Source organism: Nerophis ophidion, linkage group LG03 (assembly GCF_033978795.1).
Source record: "Nerophis ophidion isolate RoL-2023_Sa linkage group LG03, RoL_Noph_v1.0, whole genome shotgun sequence".
NCBI classification, from domain to species: domain Eukaryota; kingdom Metazoa; phylum Chordata; class Actinopteri; order Syngnathiformes; family Syngnathidae; genus Nerophis; species Nerophis ophidion.
The window spans coordinates 26,231,059-26,250,479 of NC_084613.1; the positions used below are offsets into that span (position 1 = coordinate 26,231,059).

The following is a 19,421-nucleotide window of genomic DNA, read 5'->3' on the forward strand; positions in this document are numbered from 1 at the left end:
AGTATGATTTGTTTTGGAGGCCAAATTGGCCTAATTTGGCCCCGATGTAAGGCCTAGATATCATTGAAAGTAACTTGCTGCAACTGATAAAGTAAAAAGTACGACAGCACTTGTTGCTGAATGCCACCAAAAAGCAGCATCACGGAATAAAAACACTTCCTGAGCTACAAAATAAATCAAAACATTTTTCCAACAAGCCACAGAAGAGCCGTATCAGTAATCAGGGGTGCCCATTACGTCAATCGCGAGCTACTGGTCGATCACGGAGGGTGTGTCAATCGATCGCCAGCCAGACAATAAAAAAAAGACCTAAAAAATGAGCGATCATCGATCTTCACCAAGAAATCACTTTCGTCACTTGATTGACGTTCACGGGACCCGAGGGTCTTGTGAGATGACGCTGGCTGCTGCCAGATCATTATTAAGAAAAAATGACTGACAAGAAGGTGAAGAAAACTTTTTATTTCAACTGACTCTCGCACCGTACCTGCTGTCAAATCTCAAGAGACCGACTGCACAGTTCCTATCTTCACAATAAAAAGCCCTGCTTCATCTTGCCTGCGCTAACAAAATAAGAGTCTCAGAAATCTAGCGCACACAAGCTAGCAAGCTACGAAGTTTGAAGCCAATGTATTTCTTGTAAAGTGTTTAAAATTGAGTATCGAAGCTGGACAAATACAATGCCATAAACCAACCACTTTTATGTGGCATTGGACAGAAAAAATGACTTTTTTTCTCCTCCATTTGAAAATGTGGACGTTATCACTAATGTCTGATTCCAATCAATGCAAGTCATCAGAATCAGGTAAACCACCAACTTATATTCTTGTCTTCATGAAAGAAAGGAATCTATATGTGTTAAACATGCTTGTTTTATCATTCAACTTGTTTACAAAAAGGTCTCTTTCATAAATAAATAAATATAAATTATACATGTGAATGAAGTAGATCCCCTCGACTTAGTCAATTGAAAAGTAGCTCGCCTGCAGAAAAAGTGTGGGCACCCCTGGTTTGGATATATGACTGGACCCTGCTTTGGTTTTGTGCACTGTCATGCTGGAACACAAAAGGGTTCCCAAAATTGTTAAAAGCGATGGATGTCCAAAAATGTCTTTCTAGGAGAGTGAATTGCTCTTCACTGTGTCCTCCACATTTGGAGCAGCAGCCTGACCATGCTGTGTTTGTGTCCGCAGGAATAGCGACCGCTTGGGGAACGGCTTCCTTTACGCTTCAGTCAATCCAGAGTACTTCAGTGCTGCGGAAAGTAAGGCCCGTCACACACAACATCCATCGTGTAGTCGTTGCCCTGCGTGCATCCCCATGCTGACCCGGCTCCTCACGCGACAGTGTACGTCCCGGACGAGTGGGAGGTGGCAAGGGAGAAAATCAACATGCACAAGGAACTGGGCCAGGGCTCTTTCGGCATGGTGTACGAGGGCCTGGCCAAGGGAGTAGTGAAGGACGAACCCGAGACGCGAGTGGCCATCAAGACGGTCAACGAGTCGGCCAGCATGAGGGAGCGCATCGAGTTTTTGAACGAGGCGTCGGTCATGAAGGAATTCAACTGTCACCATGTGGTAAGTGGAGTTTAACAGCCTGAGGTGAGGATCAGCCAACTACTAATCATCACCATTCTTTGTTAATCAATTATATCATGTTAAAAAGTCTCTTTTAAATCGCCAGAGCCATGATGGGATGTCGAAACACTTTTTTGAGAAGATTATAAATGACTTGTTGTTATTAGTATATCAGCATGCATGATTTGCCACCAGACTTTACTGTACTGAGACAGGAAGTCTTGGAGACGCCAGTAGAAGTAAATACGGACCACCTAAACCATGGATGTCAAACTCTGGCCCGCGGGCCAAATTTGGCCTGTCGTGTTTTTTCATTTGGCCCTTGAGGCAATATCAAATTAACATTAGAGCTGGCCCGCCGGTATTATACAGCGGCAATGTTGCTGTAACACTGCATTCACCGCTAATACTCACATTTGCTAACCCCCCCGCCCCCCGATTTTTCAAGGAGACTCCCAAATTTCAGTGCCCCTCACGATAATCATAGGGTGCAACCATTCTCCCAAATTTCTCCCAAATTTCTCCCGATTCCCACCTGGACAACAATATTGGGGGCGTGCCTTAAAGGCACTGCCTGAAGCGTCCTCTAAAACCTTTCGTCACGTCTGCTTTTCCTACGTAGAAACAGCGTGCTGGCCTAGTCACATGATATATGTGGCTTTTACACACACACACACGCTAATGCAATGCAAGCTTGGTCAACAGCCATACAGGTCACACTGAGGGTGGCCGTATAAACAACTTTAAGACTGTTACAAATATGCGCCACACTGTGGACCAACACTAAATGAGAATGACAAGCAAATCTCGGGAGAACATCTGCACTGTAACACGGCATAAACACAACAGAACAAATACACAGAACCCCTTGCAGCACTACCTCTTCCTGGACGCTACAATATAAAAATTTATTGTTAGCCTGTGGGAAAAGTTATTTTGATATTTACCTGAGAAGGCTGCAAATAGAAAATAGGCATTCAATTTCTATTCAAATTTGATTTGATATGCCATTGCTATTTTTAAATTATTAGTATTATTTGAAACTCGATTTTGCATGTCACTATAAAGTTATATAAGTCTCGCTTGTTCAATATTTAATGCAAAACTTGTTTGGGTCCTTATTAAAAGGTTAATTTGTTCAACCTTGGCCCGCGGCTTTGTTCAGTTTAAAATTTTAGCCCACTCTGTATTTGAGTTTGACACCCCTGACCTAAATCCTCCTAGTGCGGGGGTCGGCAACCCGCGGCTCTAGAGCAGCATGCGGCTCTTCAACGCCGCCCTACTGGCTCGCTGGAGCTTTTTCAAAAATGTATGAAAAATGGAAAAAGATGAGGGGAAAAAAATATAAAAAATATATATATTTTTTAATATAGTTTCTGTCGGAGGACAAACATGACACAAACCTCCCTAATTGTTATAAAGCACACTGTTTTTAATAAACATGCTTCACTGATTCGAGTATTTGGCGATCGCCGTTTTGTCCTACTAATTTTGGCGGTCCTGGAACTCACCGTTGTTTGTTTACATGTACAACTTTCTCCGACTTTCTAAGACGTGTTTTATGCAACTTCTTTTTCTGTCTCATTTTGTCCACCGAACTTTTAACGTTGTGCATGAATGCACAAAGGTGAGTTTTGTTGACGTTATTGACTTGTGTGTAGTCATATTTAGACATATTTGGTCACTACATGACTGCAAGCTAATCGATGCTAACATGCTATTTAGGCTAGCTGTATGTACATATTGCATCATTATGCCTCATTTGTAGCTATATTTGAGCTCATTTAGTTTCCTTTAAGTCCTCATAGTTCAATTTATATCTCATGGCACTATCTGTATGTAATATAGCTTTTATTTTTTAGCGCCTCCAGACATAATTGTTTTTGTATTTTTGGTCCAAAGTGGCTCTTTCATCATTTTGGTTGCCGACCCCTGTCCTAGTGGTATCGTTCTCAGACTAATGGAAGGCTTCATTGCTTTTAGTCTGGTTGGTAATAAGATATTTAATTTTTAATTCAATATTTTCTACATTACTAAACATTTGTAATGGACCTTTTCTTTGCATGGTCCCTACTCAACTCAACACAGTTCTATTTTCTGTTTACAGTACTACATTTGCAAAATCAGGTACTAGCAAGTACTAATAATCAAGGCAATGGTTTTGGCATTCAAAATTGTATTTAAATGTTTACATTTTTGTCTGTGTTAAAAAAACATAATACAAATAAATGTGTTTATTTAACATTCTTTATTATTTATTATATTGCATAACAAGATTACAACAAGAAACATCATTTTTACACAACTCAAACTGTCCAAAAAGGAGTAGGAAGAAGCAGAGCTTTTTTTGCAATCCTTACCCATACACAGCTCCTGCTTAACATGCTACTATTTTATAAAAGGTACATCATTAATTATGTATTCTTGCTCATAATGTATAATTTCAAAAAATGTTCTAGTCAGACAATTTTTTTTCGGCACAATGGATGGAAATTCCTTCCATTGTACCGGAAAAATTGTCTGACTAGAAAAAAATCGAAAACTAAAGGGACATAAGCAATTGGGATAAAAAAGAAGGAATGTCTTGTCATACTTTTGAATTTGGATTCGTCATGATTAATTACATCTTGCATAATTTAAAATAACTTAACAAAAGACCCCAACATTTGGACACAAATGCAATTATTTTGTCAGAATGTCAAACAGGAAGATGTTTTAAATGCTTTACTAGAATGCACGTCATTATTTGCTGATAGCAGTTTTAGCTCAAGTTCAGTCTGAGTTTATTTTGAGTCAAATGTACCAGTGAGTCCAACGCTGGGAGTCTCCTCATGCATCTTTGCAGTATGTATACATGAATAATGCAGTAATGTTTTGTGATTAATCACATAAGTTAACGTGTTTTTTGACAACTGTAGTTGATTTTGAACATGCGTCATAAAATAATTATTTACAAATTTCTACTTGTCCGAAAAGTAGTAGGAAGAAGCAGGGTTTATTTAATCTTGCCCCTCTTCTTGGCTCATTTATTACTGATATTCTGTTCAGCGTCTGTTAACATTTCCTTCAGGGAAAATAAGAATGTATATTATTCAGTATTATGCTGATGATAGTAGGGCCTAAATGCTAGTGGTAATGTTTTGAACTGTGCTGTATTGTGATTGGTGTAGGTGAGGCTGCTGGGCGTGGTCTCTCAAGGACAACCCACCCTGGTGATTATGGAACTGATGACCCGTGGCGATCTCAAGAGCCATCTGCGTTCTCTACGCAAAGAAGTAGGTTTTTTTTTTTCTTTTTAAAGCAGCCTTTCACAGACTTGGGATCAAGATGGCTCATAGAATTGATTGAATCGAAGTGTTGGCATTATTGATCTTTAGATTGCCCTTATTTACGTGTATAGACCTGAATTACGTCATTGGACAGCTTTTTTTTTGCTGTACTTCGGATGATATACAGCAGGTTCTTAACCTTTTTCAGCCCAATTTTTCTTCCACAGAAAAGCCTGCGTCCCACTCAAACATTAACACTGAATTAGTAATCTTACTCTTGATTTTAACCTTATTCAATAATTATATCTAACCTATGTAAGGTTTACCACTTTGTCAAATGGCATAAAACAATGTGTTAGTCACAAATATTATTATATACGCATTAAACACATAAACCTTAGGCTTAGGTAAGACTGATTAGTAGAAAAAGTATTAAATAAAATATACTGCATACGAAGAGACTCTTAAATAACTGATGAAAAATAATTGTACACACAGCAAATTAATAATAATAAATACAGTTTGTTTCTTAACAAAACTGTCTATAGAATTAGTGTGCCAATAAAAATACAGCTACACCACTTTAGTCATAAGTATTACGCTTAAGAAACTTCTCTATGATTTTAGCTCCGGACTTCTTCTGTTTGTTTGACATTGTCTTCACGGTGGCAGAGGGGTTAGTGCGTCTGCCTCACAATACGAAGTTCCTGCAGTCCTGGGTTCAAATCCAGGCTCGGGATCTTTCTGTGTGGAGTTTGCATGTTCTCCCCGTGAATGCGTGGGTTCCCTCCGGGTACTCCGGCTTCCTCCCACTTCCAAAGACATGCACCTGGGGATAGGTTGATTGGCAACACTAAATTGGCCCTAGTGTGTGAATGTGAGTGTGAATGTTGTCTGTCTATCTGTGTTGGCCCTGCGATGAGGTGGCGACTTGTCCAGGGTGTACCCTCCTTCCGCCCGATTGTAGCTGAGATAGGCGCCAGCGCCCCCCGCGACCCCGAAAGGGAATAAGCGGTAGAAAATGGATGGATGGATGTCATTACTGTCACAAGTGGTGGAAAAGTGTATTACACCTAAGTAACGCTGCGGCCTTTGCGAACCACAGCTGAGAAACCAATCTTTTTGGCAGCCCTCTAGGGCAGTGGTTCTCAACCTTTTTTCAGTGATGTACCCCCTAATCAGAGCAAAGCATTTTTGGTTGAAAAAAAGAGATAAAGAAGTAAGATGCAGCACTATGTCATTATGAATTACCATGAATTGATTAACGTGGACCCCGACTTAAACATTTTGAAAAACTTATTCGGGTGTTACCATTTAGTGGTCAATTGTACAGAATATGTACTGAACTGTGCAATCCACTAATAAAAGTATCAATCAATCAATCAATCAAATCAGTTTTTGATTTATTAAATTGTATAACAGTGCAAAATATTGCTAATTTGTAGTGCTCTTTCTTGAACTATTTGGAAATAAAGATATAAAAATAACTAAAAACTTGTTGGAAAAGAAACAAGTGATTCAATTATAAATTAAAATTTCTACACATAGAAGTAATCATCAACTTAAAGTGCCCTCTTTGGGGATTGTAATAGAGATCCATCTGGATTCATGAACTTAATTCTAAACATTTTTTTACAAAAAAATTAATCTTTTAACATCTATATTTATGGAACATGTCCACAAAAAATCTATCTGTTGCATTTCTTTTCACAGTTTATGAACTTAAATTCATGTTTTGTTGAATTATTATTCAATAAATATATTCATAAAGGATTTTTGAATTGTTGCCATTTTTAGAATATTTAAAAAAAGTCTCACGTACCCCTTGGGATACCTTCAAGTACCCCCAGGGGTACGCGTACCCCCATTTGAGAACCACTGCTCTAGGGTACAACAATGGTTAAGAAACACTCATTGACGCTATGATCTCATTGTGCCTTTCAGTTCATACTAGCACACTAATAATGTTGAAGGTAAAGTATGTGTCAATGTTAAGGTGATGTTTATATATTTCCCATGAACAACCAGTAATAATAGGACATAATGGTTTGAGTGACTCTCCTCACCTTGACTTTCTTCCCCTTGCAGAACTCCACAGTCCAGGTCCTACCCCCGCTCAAAAAGATGATCCAGATGGCGGGCGAGATCGCAGACGGCATGGCCTACCTAAATGCCAACAAATTTGTCCACAGAGACCTGGCTGCCAGAAACTGCATGGTGGCGGAAGACTTCACAGTGAAGATTGGAGGTGAGCTATCAATTTAAGGACTTTAGTTCACGGATGAGTTGATGAGCTTCATCGCCAAGCTTCTCTTTTCTTCTTCTTTACCTGTAGATTTTGGGATGACCAGAGATATTTACGAGACGGATTACTACAGAAAAGGAGGAAAAGGCCTGCTGCCTGTTCGCTGGATGTCGCCGGAGTCGCTGAAGGACGGCGTATTTACTACGATGTCTGACGTCTGGTAGGAGAATTGGCATTATAATAAACAGTGCCTCTGCTGGTTGCAGCAGGTAGTGCAAACGTTTCCCTTCCACATCTGCAGAACAGAAAAACATGTAGAGACCATTTTATTTGATATTGTTAACCTTTTGATTACTTAATTACATGTTAAAACCAGTCCAACGTAGGTCAAAATATTAAATGCACTTAAATGTCATCTGCAGTGGACCTTTGTTTAGTTTTTTCCAAAATGTGGAATTCCTGATACAAGAAAAATATCAAAAGTAAATGTCCACTGCAGACGCTTAGGTGGCCATCATTCAGTTGCTAGAGTCCATTTTTCACCAGCTGCGCAGATGTCACAGTATTATAAAGAGTTAGAGGCAGATATACATATCATCCAAAAATATGTGAATGTGATGAAGTAGATCCAAACACTCTAAGGGGGAAAAAAAAAGATTTACTGTATTTTACAGGCTATAGAGCGCACCGAGCAGCACTCGATAAATTTTAGAAGAAAAATCTATTTTTACATATATTAGTCTTACCGGACTACGAGGCGCTGATATATACGATGTAAAATGAGTTATGTACAGAGAAAAAATTTATAAATGATAATTGACATACCTTAATTGTTTCCAAACGGTGCCTGTAACACGACCGAAAACAGCTGATCAAACAAAACAGAAGTCATCGTCATGGACCCACTAGCTGCTGAAGCTAGCTCTCCAATCAGCTAAAAAGACTCAATAACTCAACAGTATTGTTTTGGTGAATATATTGAGGAATTTGTGAAACTGGAACAGTACAAAAAGAATACCATTGTAAGTTAAAAATACTAACACAGACACCCGTAAACGTTTTAGCATATTAGCTAATACTAACAACGCTAGCTTAAAATACCACGTAAAAATATGCATGAAAACACTCCCATGACATCACACATGGGACGGTTTAGTAAGTAAGAATTGTTTTTGTTCCATGCAAATGAATAAATTCATACAAATAGAAACACTATGTACAACTTCAAGATGCAACGGGCACTTGTACTTCCAGTTGAAAGCATTAAACAGAAGTAAATACTGAAGACATTCACCCCGCAGGCCCTTTAGTGAGCAAACTCGTCCAAAATATGGTGCCATAGCACAGACTAACACACTTTTTCAATGTCTCTGCTTGTGTTTAATGAAAACTATTTGGATTATGGCCATTAGTGAAGACAAATCCATAAATTGTTAAAAGCCGCAGGATTCAAAGCGTAGGAAAAAAGTAGTGGACTTTTTAAACCCTCATGTTTCCCACTTGCAAGGACAAGGAGTTAAAGAAGTACAAAAGTATATTATATATATATATATATATAAGTATATATATATATATATATATATGTATATATATGTATATATATATTTATATATATATATATATATATATATATATATATATATATATATATTTATATATATATAGTCAGCCACCGATTGTGCAAGTTCTCCCACTTAAAATGATGACAGAGGCCTGTAATTTTCATCATAGGTGCACTTCAACTGTGAGAGACAGAATGTGAAAAAAAAATCCAGGAATTCACATTGCTGGAATTTTAAATAATTTATTTGTAAATTATGGTGGAAAATAAGTATTTGGTCAACCATTCAAAGCTCTCACTGATGGAAGGAGGTTTTGGCTCAAAATCTCACGATACATGGCCCCATTCATTCTTTCCTTAACACGGATCAATCGTCCTATCCCCTTAGCAGAAAACAGCCCCAAAGCATGATGTTTCCACCCCCATGCTTCACAGTAGGTGTGGTGTTCTTGGGATGCAACTCAGTATTTTTCTTCCTCCAAACATGACAAGTTCAGTTTATATGAAAAAGTTATATTTTGGTTTCATCTGACCGACCACATGACATTCTCTCAATCCTCTGCTGTATCATCCATGTATCCATTTTGGATACATGTATATGTGTGTGTGTGTATATATATATATATATATATATATATATATATATATATATATATATATATATATATATATATATATATATATATATATATATATATATATATATGTCTTGATTGGATTATCCAGAGAATAGTGCTCGATACCGTGGTAGAGCGCAATATGTAGGTGTGGGAAAAATCACAAGACTACTTCATCTCATCAGGAGATGATTGAGGGAACCCCTCATGAAACAGTTCTGTAGAGATGAAGTAGTCTTGTGATTTTTCCCACACCTACATATATATATATATATATATATCCATCCTTCCATCCATTTCTACCGCTTATTCCCTTTGGGGTTGCGGGGGAGGGGGGGTGCTGGTGCCTATTTCAGCTACAATCGAGCGGATGGCGGTGTACAGAAAAGCGCTATATAAATATAATTCACTTCACTTCACTACACCCTGGACAAGTCGCCACCTCATCGCAGGGCCAACACAGATAGACAGACAACATTCACACTGACATTCACACTGACATTCACACACTAGGGCCAATTAAGTGTTGCCAATCAACTTATCCCCAGGTGCGTGTCTTTGGAAGTGGGAGGAAGCCGGAGTACCCGGAGGGAACCCACGCAGTCACGGGGAGAACATGCAAACTCCACACAGAAAGATCCCGAGCCCGGGATTGAACCCAGGACTACTCAGGATCTTCGTATTGTGAGGCAGACGTACTAACCCCTCTGCCACCGTGCTGCCCATATATATATATATATATATATATATATATATAGGTGGCGACTTGTCCAGGGTGTACCCCGCCTTCCGCCCGATTGTAGCTGAGATAGGCGCCAGCGCCCCCCGCGACCCCAAAAGGGAATAAGCGGTAGAAAATGGATGGATATATATATATATATATATATATATATATATATATACAGTATATATATATATATATATATATATATACATATATATATATATATTAAATACATTTATTATTTATATATATAGACTCTCATTTAAATATTCTATGATTCCGCACTGCAAAATAATAATTGTAGGCCTATGTATGAGTCATGCTGACATTGTATCAGATCAGTATTAGTATCGGTCAATACTCAAAGCTCCATTATCGATATCGCATGGGCAGACCCCTCTCTGTTTAGTTTGTCATATCTCCCTTGAAATCAGTCCTTGGTAATGTTCGCTGCTGCTTATGAAGTTTTAATGTGTTTTTCCTGGACAACAACATAGTTGAGGAGAACTTGACGTGTTTACCAGCTCCCTAGCAATCTTTTGTTTCCCAACTCTTAAGTGTCCCATGTGTCAGGTCTTAAGAATGGACCTTAAACTCCTCCAGATGTTTCCAAATGAGCGGTTGCTGTGCCAGCAGAAACTCCCTTCTGCGTCGCAAACTGCATCTTCCCCGTTTGATGTCGCTCGGATCATGTTTGATGTAACAATCCACAAAGTAGGTGACTATTTTTGTCAGCTCGCCCAGAAAAGGAGCCTGCCCGCTGTGTGTGTGAGTGTTTGTCAGCGCGCTCTGTGTGCGTGTGTGTGTGTGTGTGTGTGTGTGTGTGTGTGTGTGTGTGTGTGTGTGTGTGTGTGTGTGTGTGTGTGTGTGTGTGTGTGTGTGTGTGTGTGTGTGTGTGTGTGTGTGTGCGTGCGTGCGTGCGTGCGTGCGTGCGTGCGTGCGTGCGTGCGTGCGTGCGTGCGTGCGTGCGTGCGTGCGTGCGTGCGTGCGTGCGTGCGTGCGTGCGTGCGTGCGTGCGTGCGTGCGTGCGTGCGTGCGTGCGTGCGTGCGTGCGTGCGTGCGTGCGTGCGTGCGTGCGTGTGTTGGTGGTGAAAACCTGCAAGAAAACTTGCAAGACAAGCGTACAAATATTGCGGTCTGTGTCAGTCACGGGAAGAATTTCTTCATCTGTGAGTTTGTGGTGGTCTCACACAGCGAGGAGCCCAGAGAGAAAAAGTGAGGTGACGTCTGCTGTACAGTACGTGCAGCAAGAACTCTTGTCCGGCAACTGTGACGCACGCAGCCAATAATATTTTAACACTTCGGCTGCCAGCTGAAGGAGTCACTCTGACTCCATGCGCTTATTAAATATCAATACTGTACATGTTCCAGGTTAATAGCAAAAAGCTGGTTGACATTATCTTAAAGCAAGATGCATTTTTACGCTCCATTAATATCCATTATCTTAATTATTACAGTTTAATCATCAACATGTGAGCTACAAATTAAAATATTGCAGTATCTGAAATACACACACACACGATTGTAATATTATTTTGTCATTTAATGAAAGAAAATTCAATGTCTGGTTATTGCACGCTTATAAAGTGAATATTACCAAATATGCCTACAAATAAGTGTCTATTAAACTCTTAAATCAATGGTGTTCAAACCTCTTGAGTTGCGGGCCGCATTGGGCAAAGAAACAAAAAACAAAACAAAACTATGATACTGTGGGGCAAAAAAGTATTGATACATGGATACATGGATGATACAGCAGAGGATTGGGAGAATCTCATGTGGTCAGATGAAACCAAAATAGAACTTTTTGGTATAAACTCAACTTGTCGTGTTTGGAGGAAGAAGAATACTGAGTTGCATCCCAAGAACACCATAACTACTGTGAAGCATGGGGGTGGCAAGATCATGCTTTGGGACTGTTTTTCTGCTAAGGGGACAGGGCGATTGATCCGTGTTAAGGAAAGAATGAATGGGGCCATGTATCGTGAGATTTTGAGCCAAAACCTCCTTCCATCAGTGAGACCTTTGAATGGTTGACCAACTACTTATTTTCCACCATAATTTACAAATAAATTATTTAAAATTCCTACAATGAGAATTCCTGGATTTTTTTTTCACATTCTGTCACTCACAGTTGAAGTGTACCTATGATGAAAATTACAGACCTCTGTCATCATTTTAAGTGGGAGAACTTGCACAATCGGTGGCTGACTAAATACTTTTTTGCCCCACTGTATATATGTATTATATATTATATATTTTACACTATATTTCCAAAGGTATTTGGCCACCCATCCAAATGATCATAATCACTTGGGCAGGCCACAGGTGCATAAAATCAAGCACTTAGACATGGAGACTGTTTCTACAAACATTTGTGAAAGAATGGGCCGTTTTTAGGAGCTCAGTGATTTCCAACGTGGAACTGTCATAGGATGCCACCTGTGCAACAAATCCAGTCGTGAAATTTCTTGCCCCCTAAATATTCCAAAGTCAACTGTTGGCTTTATTATAAGAAAATGGAAGAGTTTGGGAACCCAACAGCAACTCAGCCACCAAGTGGTAGGCCTCGTAAACTGACAGAGAGGTCTCAGAGGATGCTGAAGCGCATAGTGCAAAGAGGACGCCGACTTTCTGCAAAGTCAGTTGCTACTGAGCTCCAAACTTCATGTGACCTTCCAATTAGCCCACGCACAGTACGCAGACAGGTTCATGGAATGTGTTTCCATGGCCGAGCAGCTGCATCTAAGCCATACATCACCAAGACCAATGCAAAGCGTTGGATGAAGTGGTGTAAAGCAGTGGTCCCCAACCACTGGGCCGCGGACCGGTAACGGGCCGTGGCTCGATTGGTACTGGGCCACAGAATTTTTTTTATATATATATATTTTTTTAATTAAAAAAAAAATGTTTTTTTTTTTTTTTTAATTAAATCAACATAAAAAACACAAGATACACTTCCAATTAGTGCACCAACCCAAAAAAACTCCCTTTTTCATGACAAAAACCTCCCTTTTTCATGACAAAATAAAAAAATAAAAAATTTGTTTCATGAAGTCACTTGCGCTCTGGGAACCTAGCAAAAAAGAAAACACGAAGTGACTCTGAGCAATGGGAGGGACACGTAACAGTATCGACTCTCGAGTTTGGTTGTGCCCTCTTTCTGCCTTGCTGTGGATTCTCTGCATGGAGTGAGAAGAGAAACTGTAATATATTGATGTATCAACTCATTAACAGAATCTTGTCTTTAGTTTTGCTGGTTTCAATGCAGACTGAACGGCAACATCCTGACACTTCCAATGTGTAGGTTTAATGAGCAGCTTCCCAAACACTCTGTGTAGTAGTGATGGGTCTGGCAACATTGATGCATGCGTCGAGCTCATAGAGCGAAACCCTGTGTCGGTGCACGTACCGCTCTTAGAAAGTCACGTGACCGATCATGAGCTGTTTTGGTCACGTGACCGATACGCGAACTGTGTCGCACTGGCACCTGCGCGCCAACCTGTGTTTGTAAGGAAGCACATCTGTCAACAAGATGCTGCTGCCAACAGAATCACCGCGCTTCTGTCGTTAGTCATTTGTCATTCATCGTACTCGGAGATCATTTCCACCGTGTGGGAATATTTTGAGCATATATCGGAAAAAAAACATATTCGTGTTCATTTCCTTGTCGTTTCATCCTGTTCTCTCAAAGTTCCTAGCATTGTCCCACCCACACAAACATCCTATTGGTTACATTAAAAAGGGGCAACAAACAATCTCTTCGATAGCTCAGTTGGTAGAGTGGAGGATTGTAGTTGTTCATGCTGAGTTCCTTAGGGCACTTGTTCAAATCCAGCTCGAACCCATTACCTCTTTACCATGAATTGATTATTGTGGACCCCGATTTAAACACGTTGAAAAACTTATTGGGGTGTTGCCATTTAGCGGTCAATTGTACGGAATATATACTGTACTGTACTGTGTAATCTACTAATAAAAGTTTCAATCAATCAATCAATCAACAGTGCGTATTCAGAGCGCATGTAAAAATAAAAATACAATTCCCAGTCCACAAGTATCCTCATTCACAACACGTTCTCTTAGATTTCCATGTTATGATACATGTGCATACCATTTAGTGGTCAATTGTAGGGAATATGTACTGAACTGTGCAATTTACTAATAAAAGTTTCAATCAAGCAATCAATCAATCATGTTCACATTATTTATTGACTGTATCTTAAAAAGATAAAAAAATATTTTTATTTATATGAAGATATGAAATAATCCTAAATGAAATACAGTGATTTGGTTAATATTATTGTATATACTAGGTCATAAAATCAGTGTCAGTTGAGTCGGTCCATAGGTTGCCTGTAGGGATTTTTAATGTCCAGCAGATGTCAGTATTTGGTGACACAGTATTGACACAGTGTCAATACAGTTTTGAAGTGAAGTGAAGTGAATTATATTTATATAGCGCTTTTTCTCTAGTGACTCAAAGCACTTTACATAGTGAAACCCAATATCTAAGTTACATTTAAACCAGTGTGGGTGGCACTGGGAGCAGGTGGGTAAAGTGTCTTGCCCAAGGACACAACTGCAGTGACTAGGATGGCGGAAGCGGGGATCGAACCTGCAACCCTCAAGTTGCTGGCATGGCCGCTCTACCAACCGAGCTATACCACTTAATATTTTGCAATGTGTCGAAACGATACATGAAGCCTCATCAACCCATCACTACTGTGTAGTGTTCAATAGATTATACATTACTGCCATCTAGTGTCTCAAATCTGCAACTACCTTCAAATCTACTTTTTTAATAGTATTATCTTAGCCGCGCTCATCCTACCTGGCTCCCAGACACTCCCTCTACTAATAAGTAGAACCATTAGTAAGTTGGAGAATGTTTCCCTGTATTTATTGACAGGCTTAAATAAGTCATAAAAAGCATCGATCAATACAAAAAAGGTATATCGTGATGTCATTTTCAGCCATATTGCCCAGCCCTACTTCTCACTTTTCCTGAGGTGTTCTTTGGACTTTCATTCTATTAAAAATCATCAAGAAATAGTCACAAATAACGCCATCATTGTAGAGGAAAGTGGAAAAGGTGCTTTTTGATTGATTGATACTTTTATTAGTAGATTGCACAGTTCAGTGCATATTCCGTACAATTGACCACTAAATGGTAACACCCGAATAAGTTTTTCAACTTGTTTAAGTCGAGGTCCACATTTATCAATTCATGGTACAAATATATACTATCAACATAATACAGCCATCACACAGGTTAATCATCATAGTATATACATTGAATTATTTACATTATTTACAATCCGGGGGGTGAGATGAGGAGCTTTGGTTGATATCAGTACTTCAGTCATCAACAATTGCATCAACAGAGAAATGGACATTGAAACAGTGTAGGTCTTACTTGGTAGGATATGTACAGCCAGCAGAGAACATAGTGAGTTCAGATAGCATAAGAGCAAGTAAATACATTTGAAGTACATTTGATTATTTACATTAGGTTATTTATAATCCAGGGAGACGGGATGTGAATGGAGGAGGGTATTAGTAAAGGGTTGAAGTTGCCTGAAGGTGTTGTTTTAGAGCGGTTTTGAAGGAATATAGAGATGCACTTACATTTATAACTGTTGGGAGTGCATTCCACATTGATGTGGCATAAAAGGAGAATGAGTTAAGACCTTTGTTAGATCGGAATCTGGGTTTAACGTGGTTTGTGGAACTCCCCCTGGTGTTGTGTTTATGGCGGTCATTTACGTTAAGGAAGTAGTTTGACATGTACTTCGGTATTAGGGAGGTGTAGCGGATTTTATAGACTAGGCTCAGTGCAAGTTGTTTTACTCTGTCCTCCACTCTGAGCCAGCCCACTTTGAAGAAATGGGTTGGAGTAAGGTGTGATCTGGGGTGTAAGTCTAAAAGTAACCGGACTAGCTTATTCTGGGATGTTTGGAGTCTAGATTTGAGGGTTTTGGAGGTGCTGGGGTCCCAGGAGGTGCAAGCGTAATCGAAAAAGGGTTGAATGAGAGTTCCCGCTAGAATCTTCAAGGTGCTTTTGTTGACCAGAGAGGAGATTCTGTAGAGGAATCTCGTTCTTTGGTTGACCTTTTTGATTACGTTGGTGGCCATTTTATCACAGGAAAGATTAGCCTCTAGAATGGAACCTAGTTAGGTAATCTCATCTTTCCTGGTGATAACAATGTCACCCACTTTAATAGTGAAGTCACTGACTTTCTTAAGGTTGGATTCCGTTTTACCTAAGTGTATGGATAGCTTGTTGTCAGTAAGTACGTACTATATGTAGTTTAGCAAGTACGTACTATATACAGTTTATATTAGTGACATCTAGTGGCTTGGTATGTACATTACACTGTTTACATCAACATTGTAGCTCAGTGGGAATGGGAATTATGTGAAATAAATGAAAGCAATGTAAACTGTGGTTTGTTATTATTTCCCCAGTAGCCCATTAGGCAGCAGACTAGATAGGGCTGATGGTGGTGCAGGCCATCCTTCCAATGCACCTTCCCTCGTCTAATTGGCTGCGAGTCGTCCATTGTAAAGTGAGATTGTGTGCAGTGACGCCATGTTTTGCCCACAGGTCCTTTGGCGTGGTGCTGTGGGAGATCGCCACCTTGGCGGAGCAGCCTTATCAGGGCATGTCCAACGAGCAGGTGCTGCGCTTCGTCATGGAGGGAGGACTCCTGGACAAGCCTGACAACTGTCCCGACATGCTGTGAGTCTTCCCCCCTCTCCCCCCGCTGCAGGTTAATGGAAGGTTGTGTCGCCTCAGCGCCCTCAGCCTGCTTTCTTCTGTCATCTATTTTGAGGCGAAGTTTTCAGCGCGTCAGCTACGGCAAAGTGCGGTGTGACCCGGTCCATAGAAGGGGCGACCCTCATTCTTGCCGCTTAACAGTGTGACGGAGGACGGGATTAGTTAGCTCATTCCTAATTCGCCCATCGGTAAATTGCGTATTCGAGGACACGGTCCTGACGTGCGCGTCTCCTCTTCTTCTCTGACCTCAAAAAGGAGGCATTCTGCCCCCCCAATGCTCACGGCGAGAGACTACAAGTAGTGGAAGGAAAAAAGACAAAAAACAACGTGGGGGGAGCTTGTGTTGTGCAGACACAAACCTCTGGTTTCTATGGCAACATGACTGTTGCCCTGATTACAGGAGTGTGTGGATTGTGTTACAGAGGTGGTGCTGGGGGACGAGGGGCTGCTGAGGGGGGCGACAGAGGGAATTTAGTCGATTTCCTGAAAACAGTGCGGCTGAAGTCCGACGGAGGAGGCGAAAAAAAAAAGTTAAACTTAGTTTGTGTCATGTATTTATTTGCTTTACACTTATCTTACTTTTATTATATTTTTCTTACAATTTTGTTTTTATACCCAAAGAATAGTTTTAGCCTCTACAGGGGCGGCATGCCAGAAACCTGAGGGTTGCAGGTTCGCTTCCCACCTATTGACATCCAAATCGCTGCCGTTGTGTCCTTGGGCAGGACACTTCACCCTTACCCCCGGTGAATGAATGATGAATGAATAATTGGTGGTGGTCGGAGGGGCCGTAGGCCCAAACTGGCAGCCACGCTTCCGTCAGTCTACCCCAGGGCAGCTGTGGCTACATATGTAGCTTACCACCACCAGGTGTGAATGAATGATGCGACCCCCAAAGGGAATAAGCGGTAGAAAATGGATGGATGGATGTCTATACTTGGTCTTGGGTTTTATCAAATAAATTTCCCCCAAAAATGCGACTTATACTCCAGTGCGACTTATATCTGTTTTTTTCCTTCTTAGTTATGCATTTTTGGCAGGTGCGACTTATACTCCGGAGCAACTTATACTTCGAAAAGTACGGTAAATTTTTTTATCATAACAAAAATTGTTTTCCTTTTAAAATAATCTTATTATGTTTATAAACTCAGGAAATATGTCCCTGGACACATGAGGACCAATTTAAGATCCTGTAACTACTTGGTATCGGATTGATACCTAACTTTGTGGTATTATCCAAAACTAATGTAAAGTATCCAAACAACAGAAGTGATTATTACATTTTAACAGAAGTGTAGATAGAACATGTTGAAACGGAAAATAACCAGATATTAATAATAAATGAACAAATAGATTAATAATCCATTTCATACGGCTTGTCCTTCATTGTTTTGACAAAATAATAAAATAATAAGTGACACAATATGTTACTGCATACGTCAGCAAACTAATTAGGAGCCTTTGTTGGTTTACTTACTAATAAAAGACAAGTTGTCTAGTATGTTCACTATTTTATTTAAGGACAAAAGAAACATATGTTTAATGTTCCCTAAGATTTTTTGTTAAAATAAAACCAATAATCTTTTTTTGTGGTGCCCACTATTTGGAAAAGTATCGAAAAGTGTTGAAATACATTTATTGTTTTTAAGCACGCAAAAAACTCTTGGTAAAAAATAAGAAAGAGCAAAACAAGCACATTTTAGGCAGTAAAGTGTAGCGGCTTGTCCCACTAATCTTGCTTGGACAAACAGTCACAGTTGTTTGGAGAGCTTTAAATATTCCATTTCCATTTATGACTTTTCTCCATCCTGAGGTAGTTGTGATTGCACTGACCCAAACTCATTTTGCAATGATTTATGATTAATGATGCCGTCCAGCCGAGGCACAGATCAGCCTGCAGTGTTTCATAGTTTCCTGAAGTTGTTTACACATCAACAGATAGTTCAGCAGCAGTCAGGTTACTCCGGAGCTTCCGCCTGCCTTCCAGCGTCATCTCCATGACGCTGCTCATGCTTCTCTTATTAGTTGTGTGTGTTATAATAATAACAACAATAGCAATATTGACATGAAAGTCATGTGGTGTCGTCGAAACACAGGGAGGACAGCACTTACACATTTAAAACATTTGTTAGCAGCACTGATGCAAAGTGGTAAACAATACAAAATAATAATAATAATAATAATGATACAACTCAATAGTAGTTTTTTTATATATTCTATCCAGGGTGTACCCCGCCTTCCGCCTGAATGCAGCTGGGATAGGCTCCAGCACCCCCTGCGATCCCAAAAGGGACAAGCGGTAGAAAATGGATGGATGGATGGATGTATATAGATCAGGGGTCACCAACGCGGTGCCCGCGGGCACCAGGTAGCCCGTAAGGACCACATGAGTAGCCTGCTGGCCTGTTCTAAAAATAGCTCAAATAGCAGCACTTACCAGTGAGCTGTCTCTATTTTTTTATTTTTTTTATTTATTTACTATTTACATTTTTAATTCTAAGAGAGACAAAACTCAAATAGAATTTGAAAATCCAAGAAAATATTTTAAAGACTTGGTCTTCACTTGTTTAAATAAATGTGTTTATTTTTTTACTTTGCTTCTTATAACTTTCAGAAAGACAATTTTAGAGAAAAAAATACAACC

The 19,421-nt window shown here is 39.8% G+C and overlaps 1 protein-coding gene across 1 annotated transcript in view; it reads left to right on the forward strand.

Annotated features, from left to right (window-relative positions):
* Window positions 1-19,421, forward strand: part of LOC133549397 (insulin-like growth factor 1 receptor) — a 219,681-nt gene that overhangs the window by 193,484 nt on the left and 6,776 nt on the right. Inside the window, exons 15-20 of the mRNA XM_061894772.1 lie at window positions 1,194-1,264; window positions 1,348-1,577; window positions 4,748-4,852; window positions 6,935-7,094; window positions 7,182-7,311; window positions 16,604-16,738. Coding sequence (XP_061750756.1) covers window positions 1,194-1,264; window positions 1,348-1,577; window positions 4,748-4,852; window positions 6,935-7,094; window positions 7,182-7,311; window positions 16,604-16,738 — 831 coding nt within the window. The remainder of the gene's footprint in view (window positions 1-1,193; window positions 1,265-1,347; window positions 1,578-4,747; window positions 4,853-6,934; window positions 7,095-7,181; window positions 7,312-16,603; window positions 16,739-19,421) is intronic.